General features: G+C 47.1%; 1 protein-coding gene across 4 annotated transcripts in view; it reads left to right on the plus strand.

Annotated features, from left to right (window-relative positions):
• The window catches only part of NUP93 (nucleoporin 93), a 1,074,191-nt gene extending 1,050,580 nt beyond the window's left edge, over nucleotides 1-23,611 (plus strand). For all 4 annotated transcript variants that reach the window (XM_030203719.1, XM_030203720.1, XM_030203721.1 and 1 more), the window contains one exon: nucleotides 20,773-23,611. In XM_030203719.1, the coding sequence (XP_030059579.1) occupies nucleotides 20,773-20,883 (111 nt within the window). In that variant the 3' untranslated portion in view covers nucleotides 20,884-23,611. The remainder of the gene's footprint in view (nucleotides 1-20,772) is intronic.
• The last annotated feature ends 416 nt before the right edge of the window (nucleotides 23,612-24,027 follow it).

Raw genomic sequence — 24,027 nt, forward strand, 5'->3', positions numbered from 1 at the left:
ATAAATAGAAATAAACAAAAGAAATTAAGATGATACCTTTTATCTCCGAGGACACGGAGGCTGCTTGTTCTCACTGATGGGTTGACGTCCAATGGCAGCCCAAGGTCCGGAAATCTTGCTAGAGCCCTCGTGCGCACAAGTGCGTGCACCGCGCATGCGTGGCCGTCTTCCCGCTCATCGCGCGAACATGCCCCTCAGTCTCTTTTTTCCCGCGGTCAGAGCGGCTGTTTTACGGTTGCTCTGCGCCTCAGGAGAGAGTCCTATTTGTGATTCACCGTCTTTTCAACTTTTTCTTCTTTTTCACGAGTTCGCTCGTGTTGTTCCTCGTTTTAAAAAAAAAATCCAAACTTCCCTTTCTTTCTTAGTTTGTTGGTAAGTTTTCTTTCGTTTTCGTGTGCTGCCCTGTTGGCCGCCCGTACGGGTTTTTTCCCCTTTTCTGTGCTTATTTTGGCGCCATCGTGTCTTTTGATTTCGCCGCCGCAGTTTTTCTGTCGATGTCATTGAAGATCGCCAACGACTTCAAGAAGTGCACTCGGTGCAGCTGGGCAATCTCAGCCACTGATCCACACGCTTCGTGTATTCAGTGTCTTGGGGCGAGTCATCGCCCCGACGCTTGTACTTTGTGTCGTGGCCTTAAAAAGCGGACACAAGTGTCGAGATTAGCTCAGTGGGGAGCGCCTGTTCCAAGCTTCGCCCGGCCCTTCGGTGTCGACGTCAGCAGCGGTACCGAGTCGGCGGTGTCAATGTCGGCACCGGAGAGTGCATCGACGTCAGGAGCGCAGGTAATGGCTGTCCAGAGACCATCTCACGTTGGCAGCAGTGGGCCATCGAGTGGGTCTCCACTTGCCTCGAAGGCTCCTGCGGTGCAGGCCCATCGTGACCGACCCTCTTCGGACCCGACCCCGAGGATACATTTGGATTCCACGTCGGTACCGGGGGGGGGGGGGGTGCTGAGACCATGCTTCAAGCGAAGGCAAAGAAGCACTGTCATCAGTCACCCTCCCGTCATGGTACCAAGAGCTGTGGGACACCGAAGGATTCGGCACCCGTGAAGCGTCGACGCTGGGAGGACTGCTCACCCTCCATTCAGGAGGTGTCAATGCATACTTCTCCGGACAGCCCGTTACCGCCTCCTCGCCCTAGGCAGATTCTGGCTCCGTCTCCTGCACCGACCCCACAGCCTTGCCCGACAGACAATCTAGACGAGCGCCTCCGAGCCATTCTTCCAGAGATTCTGGAAGGGCTGCTGCGGCCATCTGTTCTGGTACCGGTGGTGCTTGCGCCGCCGGTACCGTTGAGAGATGCGGCAGCTGGCTCCCCGCCTGTGGTGAGGCCTTCGACGTTGGTACCGTCTGCGGTATCGGTGTCGGCTGCCACCCAAGTGGATTCCCCGTCGGTGGAGGGAACTTCATCGCCGTCGGCACGGGAGTCCACTTCTCGACACCGTCATCAAGGACGTCGTTCCCGGCTTCAGACTGCAGTCAGAGAGCTCGTGTCTAATACCGAAGGGGAGGCCTCGTGGGAGGCAGAGGAGGATCCAAGATGTTTCTCGGATGAGGAGACTTGTGGTCTCCCTTCTGATTCTACTCCTTCGCCAGAGAGACAGCTTTCTCCCCCTGAGAATTTATCTTTCTCTTCCTTTGTCCGGGAAATGCTATGGCCATTCCCTTCCCAGTGGTAGCTCAGGATGAGCCCAGGGCTGAGATGTTCGAGGTCCTGGACTATCCTTCACCACCTAAGGAGTCATCCACTGTTCCCCTACATAATGTTCTTAAGCATACATTGATGGCGAACTGGATGAAACCATCAACTAATCCCACCATTCCAAAGAAAGCTGAGTCCCAATATCGGATTCACGGGGACCCGGAGTTGATGAAGACCCAGTTGCCTCATGACTCTGCGGTTGTGGATTCCGCTCTCAAGAGATCCAAGAGTTCTAGGGATTACGCCTTGGCGCCCCCAGGGCGGTAGTCTAAAACTCTGGACTCTTTTGGGAGGAAGCCTATCATTCCGCTATGCTCGTGGCCAAGATCCAGTCGTACCAGCTCTACACGAGTATCCATTTGCAGAATAATGTGAAGCAACTGGCAGACTTGGTCGATAAGCTCTCTTCGGAGCAGGCCAAGCCTTTTCAGGAGGTCGTCGGCAACTGAAGGCGTGTCGTAAATTCCTGTCCAGGGGTACTTATGACACTTTTGATGTTGCGTCTAGGGCCGCTGCTCAAGGCAGACTCTCATGGCTGCGTGCCTCTGACCTGGAGAATCGAGTCCAGCAGCAGATTGCAGACACTCCTTGCCGGGGGGATAACATTTTTGGCAAGAAGGTCGAGCAGGTGGTAGAATAGCTCCATCAGCAGGAAACTTCACTCGACAAACTCTCCCACCGGACGCCTTCAGCATCTACCTCTTCAGGTAGACGTTTTTACAGGGGTCGGAGGAATGCTCCCTATGCTTACAATAAGCGCAGGTACAATCCTCCTTCCCACCAGCCTGCTCAGGCTAAGCCCCAGTGTGCTCGTTCACGTCAACAGCGTGCGCCTCAACAGGCCCCTGCAGCTCCCCAGCAAAAGCAAGGGATGGGCTTTTGACTGGCTCCAGGCGAGCATAGGCTGTGTTTCGCCCACCAAGGGCTGCGTCAGGGGCTAATTTGAAACCTTCTGAAAGGAGCAACTCTAAAAACGGAAAACTTGTGGTGTATAATAGATTGGAAAAAAACCAGCGCATACATCAGATGCCTAAAATGATGTGACTCTTAACACAACGCAAGCAGATGCTTGACAGCAGTGCATCTGCTTGCGTTGTGTTAAGAGTCACATCATTTTAGGCATCTGCTGTATGCGCTGGTTTTTTTCCAATCTATTAGTTGCTCCTTTCAGAAGGTTTCAAATTAGCCCCTGACGCAGCCCTGGTGGGCGAAACACGGCCTGGGTCGGGCAATTTGTTTACATGCGGTATCTTCAATAAAATCTTTCTGATGTTATATTGATCTGCTGGCTTCTTTTTCCATATTGGATTTTGCAGATCGCTTGCCTTGTTGTTTTTTGGGTCTAGGCGAGCATAGCCGACATAAAGGTGTCTGTGCCGGACGATCTACCGGTCGGAGGGAGGTTAACATTTTTTCACCAACGGTGGCCTTTTGTAACCTCCGATGAGTGGGTTCTCCAACTAGTCCGGCTAGGATACTCACTCAATTTGATCACCAAACTTCCAAATTATCCACCAGGAGCTCAGTCCTTCAGCTTGCAGCACAGGCAGGTACTTGCAGAGGAACTCTCCGCCCTTCTCAGCGCCAATGCGGTCGAGCCCATTCCACCGGGGCAAGAAGGGCTGGGATTCTATTCCAGGTACTTCCTTGTGCAAAAGAAAACAGGGGAGATGTGTCCCATCCTAGACCTAAGGGCCGTGAACAAATATCTGATTTGAGAAACGTTCAGGATGCTTTCCCTGGGCACCCTTCTTACCATCATTCAGGAAAACAATTGGCTATGCTCTCTGGACTTGAAGAATGCTCATACACACATCCCGATACTGCCAGCTCACAGACAGTATCTTCGATTCCGTCTGGGGACACAGCACTTTCAGTATTGTGTACTGCCCTTTGGGCTTGCTTCCGTGCCCCGGGTGTTCACCAAATGCCTAGCGATAGTGGCAGCATCTCTACGCAAGCTGGGAGTGCATGTCTTCCCTTATCTCGACGATTGGCTGGTGAAGAGCACTTCCGAGGCAGGAGCTCAGCAGTTCATGCAGATGACTATTCAACTCCTGGAGCTACTCAGGTTTGTTATAAATTACCCAAAGTCCCATCTTCTTCCAGTTCAACAACTAGAATTCATAGGAGCTCTGCTGGACTCAAAGATGGCTCAGGCCTACCTTCCTGAGGTGAGGGCAGACAATCTTCTGTCCCTCGTTTCTTGGGTCAGAGCGTCTCAGCAGATCACAGCTCGGCAGATGTTGAGATTGCTGGGCCATATGGCCTCCACAGTTCATGCGACTCCCATGGCCCGCCTCCACATGAGATCAACTCAATGGACCCTAGCTTCCCAGTGGTGTCAAGCTGCGGGGGATCTAGAGGATGTTATCCAGCTGTCCACAGTGTTTCTCAATTCCCTCTATTTGTGGACAATTCGATCCAATTTGACCTTGGGACGTCCCTTTCAAATTCCTCAGCCACAAAAGGTGCTGACAATGGATGCGTCTCTTCTGGGGTGGGGAGCTCATGTCGACGGGCTCCACACTCAAGGAAGACCAGGAAACCGGTCTTCAGATCAACCTGGAGTTGAGAGCAGTCTGGAACGTCTAAAGACTTTCAGAGATCGGCTGTCCAATCAAATTATTCAAATTCAGACAGACAATCAGGTTGCCATGTACTACATCAACGAACAGGGGGGCACCAGATCTCGCCCCCGTGTCAGGAAGCCGTTCAGATGTGGCTTTGGGCTCGCCGGCACGGCATGTTTCTCCAAGCCACCTATCTGGCAGGCGTAAACGACAGTCTGGCCGACAGGTTGAGCAGGATAATGCAACCTCACAAGTGGTCTCTCAACTCCACAGTGGTACGTCAGATCTTCCAAGCGTGGGCCACCCTCTTGGTGGATCTTTTCGCCACTCGACTCAATCACAAGGTCCCTCAGTTCTGTTCCAGGTTTCAGGCCCATGACAGACTAGCGTCGGATGCCTTTCTCCTACATTGGGGAAAGGGCCTCCTGTATGCATATCCTCCCATACCTTTGGTGGGGAAGACTTTGCTGAAACTCAAGCAGGATCGTGGAACCACAATAATGATCACTCCCTTCTGGCTGCATCAGATTTGGTACCCACTTCTTCTGGAGTTGTCCTCCGAAGAACCGTGGAGATTGGAGTGTTTTCCAACCCTCATTACTCAGAACGAGGGGGCGCTTCTGTATCCCAGCCTCCGGTCCCTGGCTGTCACGGCCTGGATGTTGATAGCGTACACTTTGCCTCCTTGGGTCTTTCGGAGGGTGTCTCCAAAGTCTTGCTTGCTTCCAGGAAAGATTCTACTAAAAAGAGTTACTCTTTTAAAAGGAGGAGGTTTGCCGTCCGGTGTGACAGCAAGGCCCTAGATCCTTTTTCTGGTCCTACACAGACCCTGCTTGAATACCTTCTGCACTTGTCCGAGTCTGGTCTAAAGACCAACTCCGTAAGAGTTCATCTTAGTGCAATTAGTGCGTGTCATTATCGTGTGGAGGGTAAGCCTATCTCTGGACAGCCTTTGGTTGTTCGCTTTATTAGAGGTTTGCTTTTGTCAAAGTCCCCTGTCAAACCTCCTACAGTGTCATGGGATCTCAACGTCGTTCTCACCCAGCTGATGAAACCTGCTTTTGAGCCACTGAATTCCTGCCATCTGAAGTACTTGACCTGGAAGGTCATTTTCTTGGTGGCTGTTACTTCAGCTCGAAGAGTCAGTGAGCTCCAAGCCTTGGTAGCCCATGCTCCATATACTAAATTTCATCATAACAGAGTAGTCCTCCGCACTCACCCTAGGTTCTTGCCCAAGGTGGTGTCGGAGTTCCATCTGAACCAGTCAATTGTCTTGCCAACATTTTTTCCCCGTCCTCATACCCGCCCTGCTGAGCCTCAGTTGCACACATTAGACTGCAAAAGAGCATTGGCCTTCTATCTGGAGCGGACAAACCCCTTCAGACAGTCCGCCCAAATGTTTGTTTCTTTCGACCCCAACAGAAGGGGAGTGGCTGTCGGGAAACGCACCATTTCCAATTTGCTAGCAGATTGCATTTCCTTCACTTACGCCCAAGCTGGGCTGACTCTTGAGGGTCATGTCACGGCTCACAGTGTTAGAGCCGTGGCAGCGTCAGTGGCCCACTTGAAGTCAGCCACTATTGAAGAGATTTGCAATGCGGTGACGTGGTCTTCAGGCCACACATTGACATCTCATTACTGCCTTCAGCAGGATACCCGACGTGACAGTCGGTTTGGGCAGTTGGTGCTGCAGAATCTGTTTGGGGTTTAGAATCCAACTCCACCCCCCTAGGCCCCTTATTATTCTGTTCCAGGCTGCACTCTCAGTTAGATGTTCTAGTTGGTAGGTCAATCCTTGTTATGTCCTCGCCGTTGCGCGGCTCAATTGACCCTGTTGGTTGTTTTGAGTGAGCCTGGAGGCTAGGAATACCCCATCAGTGAGAACCGGTGGCGGGGGAGTTTTAGCAGCGGCGGGAAGGGGGGTCAAAAGGGTCGGCGGGGGGGCAGGGCCAAATCTGGGGGGGTCTGGGCCCCCGTGGCCTCACGTAGCTACGCCCCTGCTCAGAGATGCCTATTGTATCTAATTTTTCATTTAGTGCAATATATTCCAACTCTCCCATTTATAAGGCCTCTAGCATTCGCATATAGTCATTTCTAACTATGTTTGTTGTTCCTATTTACATCTTTTGTCTGATTTTTATTTAAGGACACCTGATCTACTATGGTCTCCTTTGCAACCTCACTGGCGGGATACCCTATCTTCCCTGATTTGGTGATATCTTTGAAAGATACCTTATCCCGAACCATGTGCTTTTGAGCGACTGTCGGCCTTCCCCCAGTTTCTAGTTTAAAAGCTGCTGTATCTCCTTTTTAAATGCCGATGCCAGACAAAACTAGAACCTTCAGTGCCTGCTAGAGGCTATCTGTTAATGCTGTGGTACAAAGTTCAAATTTTAAAACTAAGGGGAAAAAGACTATGGAGATTAGTTGATAAAATTTGCTTTTTTATTCTGCCTATCACAAACCTGCAATTCCTCCTTTTAACCTCAATCTTTAAGTTCCCAAAGCACAAAGCAAAATAGTGATTAATGAGGAAGTACCTATAACAGTTAAGAATGGTTCTAAAGCTATATTAAAAAGTAACTGGGAAAGAGGACAACCTTGGCAGGTGCCTCTTTTGAGAGAGACTGGAACAGAGTGAATTGTTCGCTAATATACAGGTGATTGGGTTACAATAAAGAGCATTGATCTTTTTAATAAATGACTCTGGTGCCAAACCATTTAAGAATCTCAAATAAGTACCTCCACGTAACCCTGTCAAATGCTGTTTCTTCATCTATTAAGGTTATCAATAGAAATCAAACAAAATAAAACATGGAAAAGAAAATAAGATGATACCTTTTTTATTGGACATAACTTAATACATTTCTTGATTAGCTTTCGAAGGTTGCAACTTGAGTGATGTCAATGCATAGTAATAAGCACATAAGCGTCGGGGTACCTAGATGCTCAGTGTAATATTATACAATAATCTAAAAGACAACTTTCTAGGAATACTATCCTGCCCATAAATTGTGCTACAGCTCTATGGCGTGTTCTTATTTAGGTATTATCAATGCTTAATTACAAGCACGTGGGCGTCGGAGAGCCAAAATACTTAAAATATTAATGTGCGGTAGAGATGAAGCTACTGTTACAGGACAAGAAATAATAAAAAGCAAAACCTGTGACTTGCATTGTGGCTCAAGGTAAAAAAGCTAATAGATCTATGTTCTAATTCTTACCCTGCATCAAAAAAGCAGTCTCATTGCTCTGTAAGAACACTCGCTAATCCCTTGGAACGTTCTAATAAAAGAATATATATATATATATATTTTAAATGCCAGCCCAAGGTCACAACTTAAAACAGCAAAAGAATTAAAATGTCACAAAGTGACCTCATTTTAAAATACTCATTGTTTGTGATCTGTTGCGAATTGTACCAAACGTTCTCTGATGCAGTAAAACTGCCAAAAAAGTGAGACATGCGCACTGCCCAATTTAAAGGGTGAGCGTACTTTCTGACATCCACCCAGTATATTAAAATGAGATGAAAAAAAGTGGCATGCGCACTGCGCTAAGTGTAGACTGAAAGTATAATTATACCTAGCATCAAACCGGAATCTAAAAGACCTAGGGCCCTGTTTGGGAAGGTGCATTAGTGTTTTTAGCGCACCTACACTTAGCGCGCGTACTAACCATGTAGGCGCCTATAGGGATATTGTAGGCACGTACATGGTTAACACACATTAAAAACTTTAATGCACCTGTAACGCTGCTTAGTAAACAGGGCTCCTAGTAAAGGAGGAAAAAAGAAAGAGCATTGAGAAATACTAAAAAAAATATATAATTAAAAATAAAATTGAACGCAGGTATATATAATAATTCTCACCACCAACGTTCAATGTGTCTTGCTGCCTGTGTCCGTGACTTCTTCGGAGTTGGTCTGCTAGGCTCCGTAGCACAGGCTGATGTCACCGTAGCCATTGTGGCCACACCCCTGGGGGCGTGGCTGTCCTGGGAGTGGGCGGGGCGGGATGGCGATGGGAAAGGGCGGGTAGCAGCAGCCAGGCCACGGCGATCAGGAGCCGCACCCGCTGCCGGCTCTTCAGGCACCCGTAGCGCAGCGGGAAGAACACTAGTGGGGAGGGGACGACCCTGAAACTGGGAGGGAGAGAGGGACCCTGAAACATCTTCTTCTGATTTGCTTTGTTCGAGATGACAGGTGGGTGTTCCCCCTGCGGTCTCACCTTCCCTTTTCTCTCTCTGCACCTAGAGCTGTACATGCTGTTTGGTGAGCTCTGAACAGCATTCGCTAGGTTAATCACTTTAACCTGTGTGATGGGATTTAATTACGGTTATTTGGCAAGGCAGATTATTTTGTGGACTCCCAGCCCCCTCCTCTTCTTGCCAGAGAAATTAGATGGTTTGGGGCAGCCGAAGGCAGGCGGCGCTTTTGAGTTGTAGCTTGCATTCTCTGCCTTTGCTTCCTGTCAGCTCAGCTGCAATTAGTGTACTAAAGGTGTTTATAATTGGATTCACTACAGCTGACAAACACAATCAAGTCGGTCTGTAGGAGATGTGAAGCAGAAGGTACTACTACTACAAATCATTTCTATAGCGCTACCAGTCCAGTAATGTGTGCAGGCAAGCAGTGCCACTCCAGATTTTATCCCGTCGAATTTTCTTCTCTTTGTCTGTGGAGTTGGCCATCTGCCACCCTTTAGCAGTGCTCTTGGTCCCACAGTTTCCCCACAGTAGTGCTACTCTGCTCTTCACCCCTCCCCACCAGTGATGGCACTATGTTCTGCTCTGCCCTGCACAACCTTTTGCTACCTCATGACGTTGCTCTTTCCCTCATAACATTGCTTATCTTTTTGCAGCTCTCATCCCCATGTTGGCCCTTTGCCCTTCACCCCCCTTCTCCACCAGTAGCACTACCTGCCCCAACCCTTTGCTCTCCTCTCCCTGTAGCATTGCTATGCAGTCTGAGTGGAGGAGTAGCCTCGGAGGGAGGAAGGGAGACCCTGAAACTCATAGGGAGGGAAGGGGGGCCCTGAAACGTGGAGGGAGGGGGGACCCTGGAACTCAGAGGGAGGGGATGACCCTGGAACTCGGAGGGAGGGGGGCCGACGACCCTGGAACTGTGAGGGAGGGCAGGGGGCCCCTGGCACACACTCTCATTCTCACACACACACACTCTCACAGACACACTTGTACCCAGTCTCTCACTCTCTGTCACACACACACACTCGCACTCGCACATTCACTCTCTCTCTCAGAGTCACTCTCACACACACACTCTCAAACATACACACTCCGAGGAAAACCTTGCTAGCGCCCATTTCATTTGTGTCAGAAACGGGCCTGTTTTACTAGTATCTATATAATAAATAATGTAGATTGAAAAAATGATGATTGAATACAGATAAATTAAAAAAAAATTATAATGATAAACATGACCCAAGAGATTCCCTGATCGGAAGGGAGCTCAAATTAACCTGTAACCTTTTGTGTTTAAAAAGAAAATTGGTAAACTAACAAATAACAGAGATAAAAAAATAATAGTGGACATAATAAAATGAATCCAAATTATTTGACAGAGGATATAAAATAGTTGCAAATAGAAAAAACATCTCTATATATAAAAGGCACCACCAACGTTCTAAATGAAGCCTCCAGCCGGAAGTGTGAAGGGGGAGAGATATCCGGTTTCCCCATGAGTGTCTGCCCCGCCCTCGCTCTCTCTCTAACACAAACAGTGAAGGAAAACACAGCAAATCACGAAATCAAATCGCTCTCTCTGTAACAGTGAAGGACTCAGAGGGGGGAGGGGAGAGAGGGCAGAAGCCCTCACTATCTCTGTAACACCAGCACAGCACAGCAGGAAACTTAACACTGAAGGACTCGACTCCGAGAGGGCACGGGAGAGAGGGCAGAGGGCAGGAACACACACACTCCCACATGCACAGAAGAAAACCTTGCTAACCCCCGTTTCATTTGCATCAGAAACGGGGCTTTTTTTACTAGTATATATATAAATACCCTACTATATAAATGAAGAGTGACCGACGTGCCGCACATCAAAGTGCGCGGCATGTCAAAGATCACTCCCGACGTGATTAGAGGCAGGATGGACCAGCGGCGCCACTACAGAAATCCAGAACGCCTGGGCAGCGGAGAGAACGTGAGCGAGCACGAGAGCCTTCAAAGGGATGCAGTCACAAAGGAATGTAACAGAACATTGTTAGGAGGGGGTTCTTTGTATCTGGTGCCTTGGCGAGGAAAGCTGGTGATGTGATTGGGGGGGGGGGGGGGGGCATCAGCGGGAACTGGAATCTGGATGGCTCTGGCCGCAAGCGCTGGGTCTGGCTGGCTAGGGTTGGAGGGGGTGGGGAGGAGATGATAGAGGGGGGATACAGGATTCATGTGCTTCTCTCTCCGCCCCCGAGCAGGCTGAGCTCCAGGAGCCAAACCCACCTGCTGCGGTCACAGGGACATAGAGGCAGGGGGAGCCTATAAAAAGCCCCAGAAGGAACCTGAGACATGAGAGAGATAGTGAGCCGGGGCCACACGTTTACCGGGACAGAGGCAGACAGAGGATGGCACATCTGTGGGGCTATGACAGTCACAACGGTGAGTGATTAGCAGGGGAGTTGCGGCTCAGCTCCTGGGGCCAGGAACCCGGGACTCCTTAGAGTAAGTGCAATACTGGGCTCCATCTCCGCACTCACAGAGAAAGTGGCAACAAGACCCCATTAATTACAGTACTAATATCACAACTCTTTATCCTATTCCATCCATTTCTCTCTCAGACGCTCTCTGTCCCTCTCTCACACACACACACACACACACACACTCTCTCTCTGTCCCTCCCTCTCTCTCTCTCTCTCTCACACACACACACACACTCTCTGTCCCTCTCTCACACACACACACTCTCTCTCTCTCTCTCTCTCTCTCTCAACTCACTCTCACACTCTCTTTCGCACAGATGCACACACACACACTCTCTCTCTCTCAACTCTCACACTCTCTTTCGCACAGATGCACACACACACTTTCACTGTCTCTCTCACACACGCACACCCACATATACACACACTCACTCATTCTCTCTCTCTCTCTCAACTCACTCACTCTCTCTCTTTCACACAGACGTACACACACACACTTTCTCTGTCTCTCTCTCACATACATACATATACACACTCTCACTCTCTCTCTTAACTCACTCTCAAAGTCTCTCTCACACAGACACACACACACACACACTTTGTCTCTCTGTCTCACACACTCAATCTCACACACACACTTTCTCTGTCTCTCTCTCACACACACACACACACACACACTCTCTCACTTTACATTTCAGAAATAAAAAATCTTGCCTGTTTTAATGGGCTTAACGGCTTGTATATATATAACAAGTGTACTAAAAACTGATTGCATATATAATATATATATACTAGTAAAAAAGGCCCGTTTCTGACACAAATGAAACGGGCGCTAGCAAGGTTTTCCTCGGAGTGTGTATGTTTGAGAGAGTGTATGTGAGAGTGACTGTGTGTGAGAGAGAGAGTGAATGTGCGAGTGTGTGTGTGTGAGAGAGAGTGAGTCTGGGTGTGAGTGTGTCTGTGAGAGAGTGTGTGTGAGAATGAGAGTGTGTGCAAGTGCGTATGTGAGACACAGTGTGAGAGAGAGTGTGTTTCACACAGATACAGTGTGTGTGTGTGTGTGAGACACAGACTCTCTGTGAGACTGAGTGTATGAGACCAAGAGAGTATGTGAGTGATTGTGGGACACATAGAGAGTGAATGTGATACAGTGTGAGACATAGAGTGTGTGAGAGACAGTGAGTGAGAGAGAGAAAGACATTGACTGTGAGAGAGAGAGTGTGTGTGTGACAGAGATACCTCCTCCTCCCCCCCCCCCCTCTCTGGTGTCAGCCCCCCCCCCCCCCTTCTCTCTGGTGTCAGGTCTCCCCTCTCTCTCTCTCTGGTGTCTGAGCTCTGGCTGTGCTTCAAGGAACTGACCAGTCCTATTTAATAGAATGCACCTCCAACATTCTGAAGCCGAGAAACTTCGTGTGGTTGGTCACTTCTGCTTGTGACGAACCCGGAAGTACGTGATGTCAGTTCAGGAGATGGATACAGAGAGCAGGAATGCCTCAGCCATGCAGTCAGCTTCAGAATGTTGGAGGTGCGTTTTATTATATAGGATAGTCAGCTACAATTCATAAAAACACTGAAAGATGTAATTCTGCATTCAATCCTGCAGGTGAAATAGTGTTTAGTTCATAAATAGATCTCTGTTCCTAATAAAATATTATCCAGATTTCCTCCACACTGGGACAACCTAAATATCTTCAAAACCAAGAACTTGAGGTCAGAAAAACTATATGAGAAATCAGTGCAATGTTGTACTAATGGTGCTGATGTGTTGCCTCTTCTTATGTTGCTTCGATGTTCGATCATTTTGATTCTTACATTCCTGAGGGTTTTCCCTACATATATTAAGTTACATGGGCAGGAGGATCAAGTGATGCAAGGCTAACAAGTGGCAGCCGTAGAGAGGAGCTCCGCCGCCCCCCCCCCCCCCCCCCCCCCCCCCCCCCCCCCCCGCTTAACATCTAGCAGTTTGCATGTTAAAACTTGTACAAGAACCCCATTTGTGACAGGCCCTTCTGGACTCCCAGAGAGAACTGAATGAATTGCTTCACCAACAGGCGATCAAATCTCAAATATATAACAAATTTCAGTTATTTCTCCATGAGAATAAGGCAGGAGGGTCCGTTGGCTAGGTTGGCACGAGGAAGTAAGGGGTCTTCCCACATAGTACAAGTGAGGAAGCTGGGAGGGGGGTGGTATAGATCCAGCAAAGATATCTTGGGCCATTTCCAGAGATTTTATGAACTTCTTTATCAAGAGCCTAAAGATGTGATGGTTGATAGTGATCTTTATTTAGAGAATGTTTTGTTGCCTCAGGTCACCTCAGCGCAAAGGGCATTTCTTAATGCTCCTATAATAGAAGGTGACCCTCTGTTAGCGTTACAACAGAGCAAACTCCATAAGGTGCCAGGCCCTGATGGGTATAGCATGGAATTTTACAAGTTGCTTTATGAGCAAATAAAATCACCCCTCTTGGGCTTGTTTAATTTAATGGCACAATCACGTACTATGCCTGAATCTTTTAAACTTGCTAAAATGATTGTGGTTTTGAATCCAGGCAGGGATCCGGAGGATCCGGGGTCATATCGACCCATCTCCCTTCTAAACTGTGATGTGAAACTTTACACCAAGATATTGGCAGACAGACTGTCTCATGTATTACCGGACTTAATATCTGCTTTGCAGGTGGGATTTGTGAAGGGTAGGACAGCTACTAGGAATATTAGAGCAATTTTGACTTCTTTGCAGGTGATACGCTTCAAATACCTTCTCTACTAATCAGTTTTGATATGGAGAGGGCCTTCGACCACGTCGTGTGGCCATTTCTTTTTGCTGTAATGCGGAAATTGGGTTAGGGGATTTCTTTGGAGAAGCAGTGAAGGTCTTGTACTCAGACCTGCAGGCATTCTTATATGTCAATACGGAAAGGTTCGAGGCGTTCCCTATATGACGAGGTACAAAGCAGGGGTGCCCGTTGTCCCCCTTGCTGTTTGTATTAATATTGGACCCACTTCTTAGGGACATTGGTTCTCACCCAGAGATTTTGGGAGTCTCAATTGGGAAATCTACTTTTACAGTCTCAACTTCTGCGGACAACTTACTGGTACATCTTACAAATCCTTGGAGATCTTTAACAGCGCTTTTGGAGTTATTTGAAGAATTCGGGGACTTTTCAGGATTTAAATTAAAATTTTCTAAGTCACTAGCTCTCGCCTCCACAGAGCAGTTGAGACAGGAATGGGGGGAGGACTTCCCTTTTCGATGGTCCCGCGAATCTTTTACATACAACATTTCTGTACCAGTCTAATATCTCTCGTCTGTTAGAACGGACCATAGAGCATCTGTACAAATGGAGATCTTTACCACTCACTTTGCATAGAAGAATTCACCTGTTTCATATGGTTGAATTCCTGAAGTGGTTACATGTTTTGCAGATGCTCCCCCTTCGAATTCTAAATAAGGATTTGCAGTTGTTATATAAACATCTACGTACATTTATTTGGGGAGGTAGAAAACCAAAATTGGCAATACAGCTTATGTTGGGATCCTGGAGAGAGGGTGAACTGGGTATTACACATCTACAGAGATAAAATCAAGCGTGTTTACTCCATCACTTGGGTGATTGGCTTCTCGGCAGTTGGAAAGGGATTTATTTTAGCCCATGCCACCTTTACTTTTTGGTGCAAGCTCCGAGGCAGAGCATTCCAGCGTATTTTCAGAATAGTATTTTATTGCAGCCATTGCGGGATCTTTGAAAGGACTTGACTGGATACTGGGGAGTGGACTCGGATGTCTCTGATTTTGTTGCCCCTGCAGGGCAATTTGGCGTTCTCCCCAGGCTCAGAGAATCCGGTTTTTCGGAGATGGGCAATTATGGGTATAATGAGACTGGAGCACGTTTTAAATGCAAGAGGGTCCTTGTTGAATCTTAGTAATATATTTGCGTATAATCAGCTGACACATTATGTATCTACGCTACGAGGTATTGGGGGCGGGTCATAGTAGGCGTATTCGGGACTTTTTTAGTTCAGTCTTGGGAGAACACCTTTCGGTTTCTGGTGCTAACGAGGTTGGCTCCACGTAAGGATAAGGCCCACATTGTGGCCTGCTGGGTACAAGATTTTATGCTGAAAACAATAGGGGAAATGGAATTTGATATACCGCCTTTGTGAGGTTTTTGCAACTACATTCAAAGCGGTTTTCATATATTCAGACCACTCGTTAGGTTCTGTCTGCAGTTCTTTTACTTTTGGAATCTTTAACTCATGTTTTGAGATTCAATCATTTCACTAGTTGATGTTTTCATTTCAGTATCTAATCACAAGACTCCTGATATGTAGGCCTATCCGGCCGAAACACAACGTTGTGTCGAGTCAGTTTTTATGTGTAATTGTTTTATTATCATTTGTTTGGAAATTAATAAACGCTGGTTATTTTAATCTTAGTTTGGTTCCAATCTTTGGATAGCTTGGCTTTTATATTCCCACCTTTTTTGTTTTTGTCTTAATACTAGTTTTTAATAAGCTAACAGCCTGTATTTCTCCACTGACTATAAATGCGGATCTTTGCGAACGTCAATACCATATTTTACACAGAGCATATCTGACCAAAGCACCAATCTTTAAAATGGGAGGAGTGGATGAGCCTCTTTGCTCTAAATGTGGGCAAGCGGTGGGCTCTTTTTTTCATTCTCTCTGGAGTCCCCCAGGGTTCAGATATTTTGGGGGTCCTTGTTCAAATTTTTGGAAGCCTTGTTGAGGACCCAGATACCGTTTTCCCCACTGAGAGCATTTTTGGATAAATATGAGAATTTTGCTTTAAATATTAGGGGAGCACAACAATTAGTATGGGGAAACGGGTTATTTTGTGCATGTGGAAGGGGGAGTCATCACCTGACTATTGGCATTGGTGTAATAAATTACATGAGCTTATGTTGCTGGAACAGCAACTTGGGAGCCATATATACAGTCTCTGTCCCCTAGAGCTCGAAGTTTTGTCTTAAATTCCTTTCCAGATTGTTGATTTTTTGTAAACACTCTTAGCCATGGGTTGCTTGTTTCAGTTCCATTGTTTTATTTATTTATTTATTTATTAATTTTTGTGATAATAAAGAAATAGAATTTTTTAAAAAGTTGTTCTGGTAGCCAAAAAATGTTAAATATTTCTTTTCTTTAGGTATCTTTTTTTCTGTGTTGTACTGTAGGTGATATAAATAATTGTATAGGAAAGCAACTCCCCACAGATTACTTATGCCAAGGTCCTAGTGTGCAGAAATCTGCCTAAGCAAATATTCCGGACTCAGTCTAGGGGAAGATACAAGGACCTTGCATCTGGCACCTAGCCAGGCTTGTCGTTAGAGAAACGAAACTAAATCACGGCTGTAATATATTATATTTATTATAGACTAGTAAAAAAGGCCCGTTTCTGACACATATGAAACGGGCGCTAGCAAGGTTGTCCTCGGAGTGTGTATGTTTGGGAGAGTGTATGTGAGAGTGAGTGTGTGTGTGAGAGAGAGTGAAAGTGCGAGTGTGTGTGTAAGAGAGAGAGAGTGTGGGTGTGAGTGTATGTGTGAGAATGAGAGTGTGTGCAAGTGCGTATGTGAGAGACAGTGTGATTGTGAGTGTGTTTCACACAGATTGTGTATGCGTGAGAGAGAGTGTGTGTGATACTCAGATGCTCTGTGAGATTGACTTTATGAAACCAAGTGAGTATGTGAGTGATTGTGTGACACAGAGAGTGAATGTGATACACTGTTAGACATAGAGTGTGTGAGAGAGAGAGACAGCAAGACATTGTCTGTGTGATAGTGAGTGTTTGAGAGAGTGTGTGTGTGACAGAGATACCACCCTCCCTCTCTCTCTCTCTGGTGTCAGGCTCCCCCTTCTATCTTTCTGGTGTTTGAGATTCCCGCCACTGCACCCACGCAATTGTTTTGCGAGATTGAGTGTGTGGGTGGGGGGGGGGGGTTCAGGAAGCGCTGCCAGATGAGATAGTGAGTGTGTGTGTGTATGGGGTTTCAGGAAGCGCTACCAGTTGAGAGAGAGTGTGTGTGTGTTTGGGGTGTGTGTTGGAGTGTCAGCTTTGAAGAAGAGGTTTGGGGGGGGGGGGTTTCAGGAAGCGCTGCCAGAGGAGTGAGTGTGTGTGTGGGGGTGGGCGGTTTATCAAGCACTGTCAGATGAGTGTGTGTGTGTTTGGGGCATGGGTTCAGGAAGCACTTGCAGAAGAGAGAATGAGTGTGTGTGTGTGGGGGGGGTGGAGGGTTGACATAGCAGGGCTAAATGATAGTGAGTGAGTGAGTAGGTGTGTGTTTGGGGGGGGGGGGTTTAGGGACGGCTGCCAGATTTGTAAGTGAGTGTGTGGGTGGGGCAGGGATTTCATGAAGCGCTGCCAGATGAGAGAGTGAGTGTGTGTGTGTACGGGTTTTTAGGTTGGGCTGCCAGATGTGAGAGTGGTTTGTTTGGGGGTATGTGTGTTTGGGGTTTCAGCAGGGAAGAAGAGGGGTTTTGGGGGGTATGGAAGCACTGGCAGTTGAGTGAGTGTGTGTGTGAGGGTGGGTTTATTGTGCGTTTTCACATGAGAGAGTATGTGTGTGGTGGGGTTCAGGAAGCGGTGCCAGATGAGAGAGTGAGTGAGTGTGTGTGTGTGTGTGTGTTATGGAGGGGGGGGGGGTTCAGGAAGTGTTGCAAAATGAGAGTATGAGTGTGTGTGTTGGGGGCAGGGGTTTCAGGAAGCGCTGCCAGATGAGTGAGTGTGTGTGTTTGGGGGGGGGGGGGTTGCCAGATGAGTGATTGAGTGTGTGTGGTGGGGGAGGGATTCCAGGAAGCGCTGCCAGATGAGAGAGTGAGTGTGTGTGTGTTTTGGGGGGGGGGGGTGTGGGCGTTGTGGAAGTGTTGGCAAGTGAGAGTGAGTGTGTGGGGGGGGCAGGAACGGCTGCTAGATGAGTGTGTGTTTGGGGGGGGGCAGGGTTTTCATGAAGCGCTTGCAGATGAGCGAGTGAGTGTGTGTGTGGTGGTGGGGGGTTTTCTTGATGAGTGAGTGAGTGTTGTGTGAGGGGCAGGGATTTCATGAAGCGCTGCCAGATGATAAAGTGAGTGTGTGTGTTGTGGGGGGGGGTGTTGAGGAACTGTGGCCAATTGATAGTGAGTGTTTTTTTTGGGGGGTGGGGGCTGGGGTTTCATGGAGCGGTACCAGTTGTGAGAGAGTGTGTGTGTGTGTCTGTTTTTATTTCATTTTGGGGGGTGGGGTTTGTAGTTCAAAGGAAGCGGAGGCTGCTTTCAGGGGTGTTTGTTGTTTGCCGTCTCTGCTTCCTCCACGTGATGCACCCACCGTGTGTTTCCCCCCCCCCCCCTCCACCGCCATCCCACCCTACCGTGTCATAGTTTTGTTTTCGGGGTACCCCAAATCTCGCCAGCATAAGTCCTTTGTTGTGTGGTGTCACTTTGCTGATTCCCGTTTGATCTTGAGCATTGCTAGGCTGTGCAGGGCGGGGTTATGTGCATCTGACGTCGTGCACGTGCAGACGTCAGACGCACAGAAGCCCTGCCTGCAGAGGCTAGTAGTGCTGAATATCTCGCCGGAGTGTGAAGACTTGACGTGTTCTTGCTGGGTTTCGGGTTCCCCAGCGGCAAAGCTACGCGTCAGTTGGTGGGTAGGGGTGGGGGTGGGTGTTGCTTTATGTTGATTGTGTTGCGGGGCTTTTTTTTTTTTTTTTTTTGCTGGATTTTCTTGGTTGGCTTGGGGGGGGGGGGCGGCGCGGGTGTGGGTGTTGCACCTGCAGCTTCTGTATGCCCGGTTTTTTTTTGCGTTTTGTCATGGGTGGCTTTGTGGGGGGGCGGTGCGGGGGGGGGGGTTGTTGCACATCCTGGGGGCGGAGCGTGTTTCCCTACTGCTCTCCCTGCTTGGTTGTGTTTCTGTCTTTGACTTCTACTATTTTATTACGCTCCCTGTACGTTCTTTTTGTAAAGGTTCTTCTCAGCAGAACGTTAAAGGGTTCGTTTGTCGTCATTATATTTGACGTGAGGGCGGGGCTCAGTCATAGTGGGATGGCTTCACCACCATGAAGTTACGAACCCTTGTGCTGTGAGTTCTGAACATTTGTCCTCAGAACGTTCAGGGTGCGTTTTATTATAGTAGATGTGTTTGTCATCATTACATTTGACTTGAGGGCGGGGCTCAGTCATAGTGGGATGGCTTCACCACCATGAAGTTACGAATCCTTGTGCTATGAGTTCTGAACATTTGTCCTCAGAACGTTCAGGGTGCGTTTTATTATAGTAGATAAGAAAATATACAAAGATATAAAATCTGCAGCAAGGCTTAGCAAAGTACAAAAATATATATATCTTGCTGATAAGAGAACTACAAAATATATTGCCACTAAACTATACACAATGATTCTTACGGTTACTAGGTAATCACAGAAACCTGATTGGTCACACTGAAACTACAATTCTTAGGCAAAATACAATGGTTAGCAGCTAATTATCTGACCACGAACTCTGATCTAACCAGCCTTATCTCAGATAACCACCACTCACTAATCCCAGACTAATAGAAAGTAAATCACTGTCATCTCACCACGCTGTCTGTAAGGCAGTCTTCCGATGGGGAGAAACGAATTTCTTCTTAGACTCAAGCTGTCTCCATAGCGAGTCTCAGATTTGGTGCAGGGTCTCTCTGCAGAAAGCAGGTGCCCATCACTCAGTGTTGCTTCTTAGCCGATATATCTGCCACCCGGTATTTGCACCAGTTATGCAGGTCACAAGGTTAGCACCACATAGTCTCTGGCTCCGCGAGCTTTCTAACCTTGCGGGGTTACTCAGGTCTTCTTGCCAGTTCCCCCTCTTCCGCTGGTCTCTAACTAACTTACTCTCTTCAGTTCCCGCTTTCTTAGTACCTCTCCGTCAGGTGACATCAGGGACCCAATCCTGATCCTGTCCAGCTCACTGCATGGGCAAGAAGAGTCCTTTGTTTTGTGACCTTGAAATGGTAACTTTCTGGTCTGCATCTCTGTTTCTAACCAGGCTTTCTGGAGCCATAGGTACTACTACTACTTATCATTTCTATACCGCTACTAGACATACGCAGCGCTGTCTCACTCCCCTTTCAGCTTCTCAGGGTAACATAGTAGATGACGGCAGAAAAAGACCTGCACAGTCCATCTAGTCTGCCCAACAAGATAAACTCATATGTGCTACTTCTTGTGTATACCTTACCTTGATAACAGGGGGTGGTTGTAACACAGAATGTCCTTGGATGGAACATGCCTGCCAGTGATTTTCCACAAGCTGAAAAGCTGGATCTTGCTGACACAGAGATGTTCAGGTCAGAGGTTGTAGCATCCATCTTATTTGTAACAGGATGCATTAGGCTTGTATGAACCAAGACCAGCTCAGATGAGATCACAGGGAAATACCCTACAGTACAATAGAAATGAAAAATGCCTGCTGCTATATGTACGCTTCACATGTATTATATGTAATACATTTTTAGGCTTTCTGGTTGCTCAGAATTGCATAAAAGAGCTACAGGTATACTGCCATTTTTATTTTTGTCAATCACATACTCATCATCATTCTTTCTTGCTCCCATATTCTGTCATACACATTTGCTCATATTTTCACTGCTCTGCTCCCCAGCACTTTTGTAAACGTAAATTGTAGAATTACAGTTTTAGTTCTATGCATTAGTTAAATCAATCAGTAGAACACATCAGTAAATGAGCAATATTCTTAAGTCGATAATTTAATGGTATATGTACCAGGGCAGTATTTTGTTAGCATTTTTTTCTGGATCTGTGGGTACATTTTGAACTAATCAGAGCTTTCTTTTCTTTTTCATAGCAACTGCGAAGTCAAGCCCGAGCTTTGATCACTTTTGCTGGGATGATACCTTACAGAATGTCTGGAGACACCAATGCCAGACTAGTGCAGATGGAGGTCCTGATGAATTAACAGTGAAATTTTCACTTGCAGCTATACATTAGTCCATTGCCATTAGTACTTAGACATGTCCAAAATGATATTACAAATATCATTTTTAAAAATTTCAATAAATTTATTTTGCATTATGTTTTAGGGTTGTTGTTTTTTACATCTTTGTTTTCCCATTATAGGTTTTATATTTACTGTATATTTAGATAAATATTTGTGTGGTGTGAGGGGTGCCCAACCACAGAGTATTACATGAGAGAGAGACAGGCAACCTCAGGCACAATTCTGCTGATTAAAGGTGAGAAGAAAATCAGGAAGTAGGCAAAGATAGCCTCTGGGCAGATTTCTTTGAGGAGCAGGAAACAAATAAGGATCCACTTACAACCGGAAAGACTGGTGGAGGGAATACAGTAGGGCTGCCTTGTTATTACATTTTTAAATTGTGATTAAAGGCGAGGCATAGCCATCAGTCCATGGGGGGAGGGGTTGGGCAACCCAGGAGGGCAGGGGTGCAGGGATGGATTGGGGGGACACGCATTTCCTTTCTATCCCCTCCCCCCAAATTAAGTATTATACCTTTGCTGGTACGGATGCCGAAGCTCTGCCAGTCAAAGAAATCCACTACCAAAGCATCCCTTTGCCTCCTTATGCTGCCTCAGGCCGCTGATGCCAGCACTCCCCGAGCATGCTCAGTTTATGCATGAACTGAGCATGCTTTGTGGAGTGCAAGCATTGGTGGCTGGAGACACCCTGCTGACTTCCTCGCTGCTGAGGCAGTACGAGGAGGGAAGGGGATGATTCAGGCAACAGATTTTTTTCGGGTGGCAGGGTATCAGCTACCCTACCAACCATTGAACAGGTACTGCAGCTTTGGAGGGGGTTTCAGCCCAAAGGAGGGGGCCAAGGTCCTTCCCCTCCCCTCTCCTGTGATTAAAGGCCCAATATCTTCCTTTCTCCTGCCCATAGATCCAAGTCTCTCCTTCCCCTCTACACCCAGATCATTATCTCTCTCTCTCTCTTCCCTGTCTTGTAACAGCCCTGCCCCCTCCAACACCTCTCTCTTTTTCTTCCTTCCCGCCATCCTGTCCACCCCAGGTCTATTCTCTCTCAGCCCAACTTCACTCCATCAGTTCAGCATCTCTCCTTATTTCCCCCTCCCTCCCCTTTTGGTCCTGCCCACGGTTCTCTTCTCTCCCCCCACCCACCTACCGAGGTTCTCTTTCAGTTCCCCCCCCCCATCACTTCCCCGCCCACACACATGAACGAATGCAGCATCTCTCCCTCCAAGACCACCGGTTGCTCCCTCTCCCCCTCCCCTCCCCTTCTAACTGGTATATCTTATCAGTAAGTCGTCTGCCCTGCAGCCGTACTTGAAAAGTTGCCTACAACCTGCACTGGGCCTTTCCCTCTGACCTATTCCATCCTTCTGGAAACAGGAAGTTGCGTCAGAAGGTGAATGGGTCAGAGGGAAAAGCACAGATTACACTCTTTTTGGGTGTGATTGGGGACCATGACTCTTAGTATAAATTATGGAAAAATATGAAACAGCAACACTTTGGTATTAGATAGTGTACTGTCTAGAATGTAACTACGTTCCCTTTACCTATAGATCCAAATCCTAAAGTCCAAATATACTAACAAACACTGACACCACACCTAAAGATATTATAAAAATAGATTGCTTAAAAATATCAGATAATACGTATTGTCACGCCTTTTGGGGTTGCGACAGAATCCAACATTTTTGGAAGCAAATCACTAGATACCTCTCGTGGATCATTCAATGCCCGCTGGTGTGTACCCCGTCTATATTGTTGTTGGATAGCCCTGGTCCAAGAGTGGGACGTGTAGCGATGACCATGATGTTGCCTCGGAAGGCCTTTTTATTAGCGCAGAAGTGTATCTTGCAATCCTGGATGTTAGAGGTGCCGCCAACATACTGGCACAATCAACTTCATCAGTTGATGGTTTGGGAGGCACGGGAGTCGAGGGGCTCATACAAACGAAAGGCGCATTTGTTTTGAAGCTATGGGACCCATATCTGTCCTCTAGGGGAAGAAACTTGGTGCTAAATGAGCTATGATTGGTTGGGCATTAGGGCAACTTGCTGAGATGTAGGAGGAATCTACTTATCATTCTTTATGCTGGGTGGGCAATAGGGAAGGGAGGCAGGGTAGTATTTAATGGTGTTTCATTCTTCTGCTCTTGTGGGGGTTATAAGAATTCAGACCTCACAAGGATTGATTGAGCAATGGGGAGTGTAGGGATATGACAGGAGTTGGTTGGGGGAGTGGATTTGTTGCTAGGTTTAATACCTGGTTTAAGTTGAATAAAGGACTTGGGGAAGCGGATTGAAGTATGTTGTGGTTGGCAGTTTGCTTCCTCTCTTAGTAGGGCATGTGTTTCTCTATTTCATGATATGCCACACTTGTAAGTTTGTAATACAAGAGGGTGGGGTGGGTGAGACAAGAATTGTTTAGTTGTATATTGGTAGAACTTGGTTGATGTATAACTCTCACTTCTTTCTATTCTGTTGTGGGGGGTGTGGGGGGAGGAGAGTAATTTGACATAATTATGGTTGTCACATGTTGGATGTTTTGAGGGATTACCAAATTATTTCAACCAAATAGATATGTGTATAATCTGGGAGGGGGGCTTAATAGCATAAGTTGGGGAGGGTAGAAAATGTTTAAACTTTGATGGATATACCACCTTGCCTTTGTTCAGTATGTACTTATAACCAGTTTATCGGTGAAATTTGTTGGCAATGATAATATGCTAAGTCATCAATAAAAATTGTTGAAACATAAAAATAGATTGCTTATTTGTTTAAATAGCAGCAAGAACAAAATGAAAAGACAAAAGTATGACAAAGATGGTTTTATCATGAAAACAGCTCAAAGCAAATGCACATAAGTCCCTAAAATAGGCTGCTAGTCCAGCCACCTGTCCTAGCCCCATTGCAGTAACACAGCAATTACATGGCAACTCTACAACTTGGATGAAGATGGCACCAGATGTCCAGCAGGTTGCAGGAGGCTCCCCAGACAGATCAGGCAGGCAGAGCAGAGGCTGCACTTCAGATCAGATGGAAAGCAAGCAACCATTTGCCTCCAATATGAGCCTTTTTTATGCAGAAACTGTGTAGGCTGCAGCTGGTTTGGT

The sequence above is a fragment of the Microcaecilia unicolor genome, chromosome 5 (genome assembly GCF_901765095.1).
Source record: "Microcaecilia unicolor chromosome 5, aMicUni1.1, whole genome shotgun sequence".
Classification (NCBI taxonomy): Eukaryota; Metazoa; Chordata; class Amphibia; order Gymnophiona; family Siphonopidae; genus Microcaecilia; species Microcaecilia unicolor.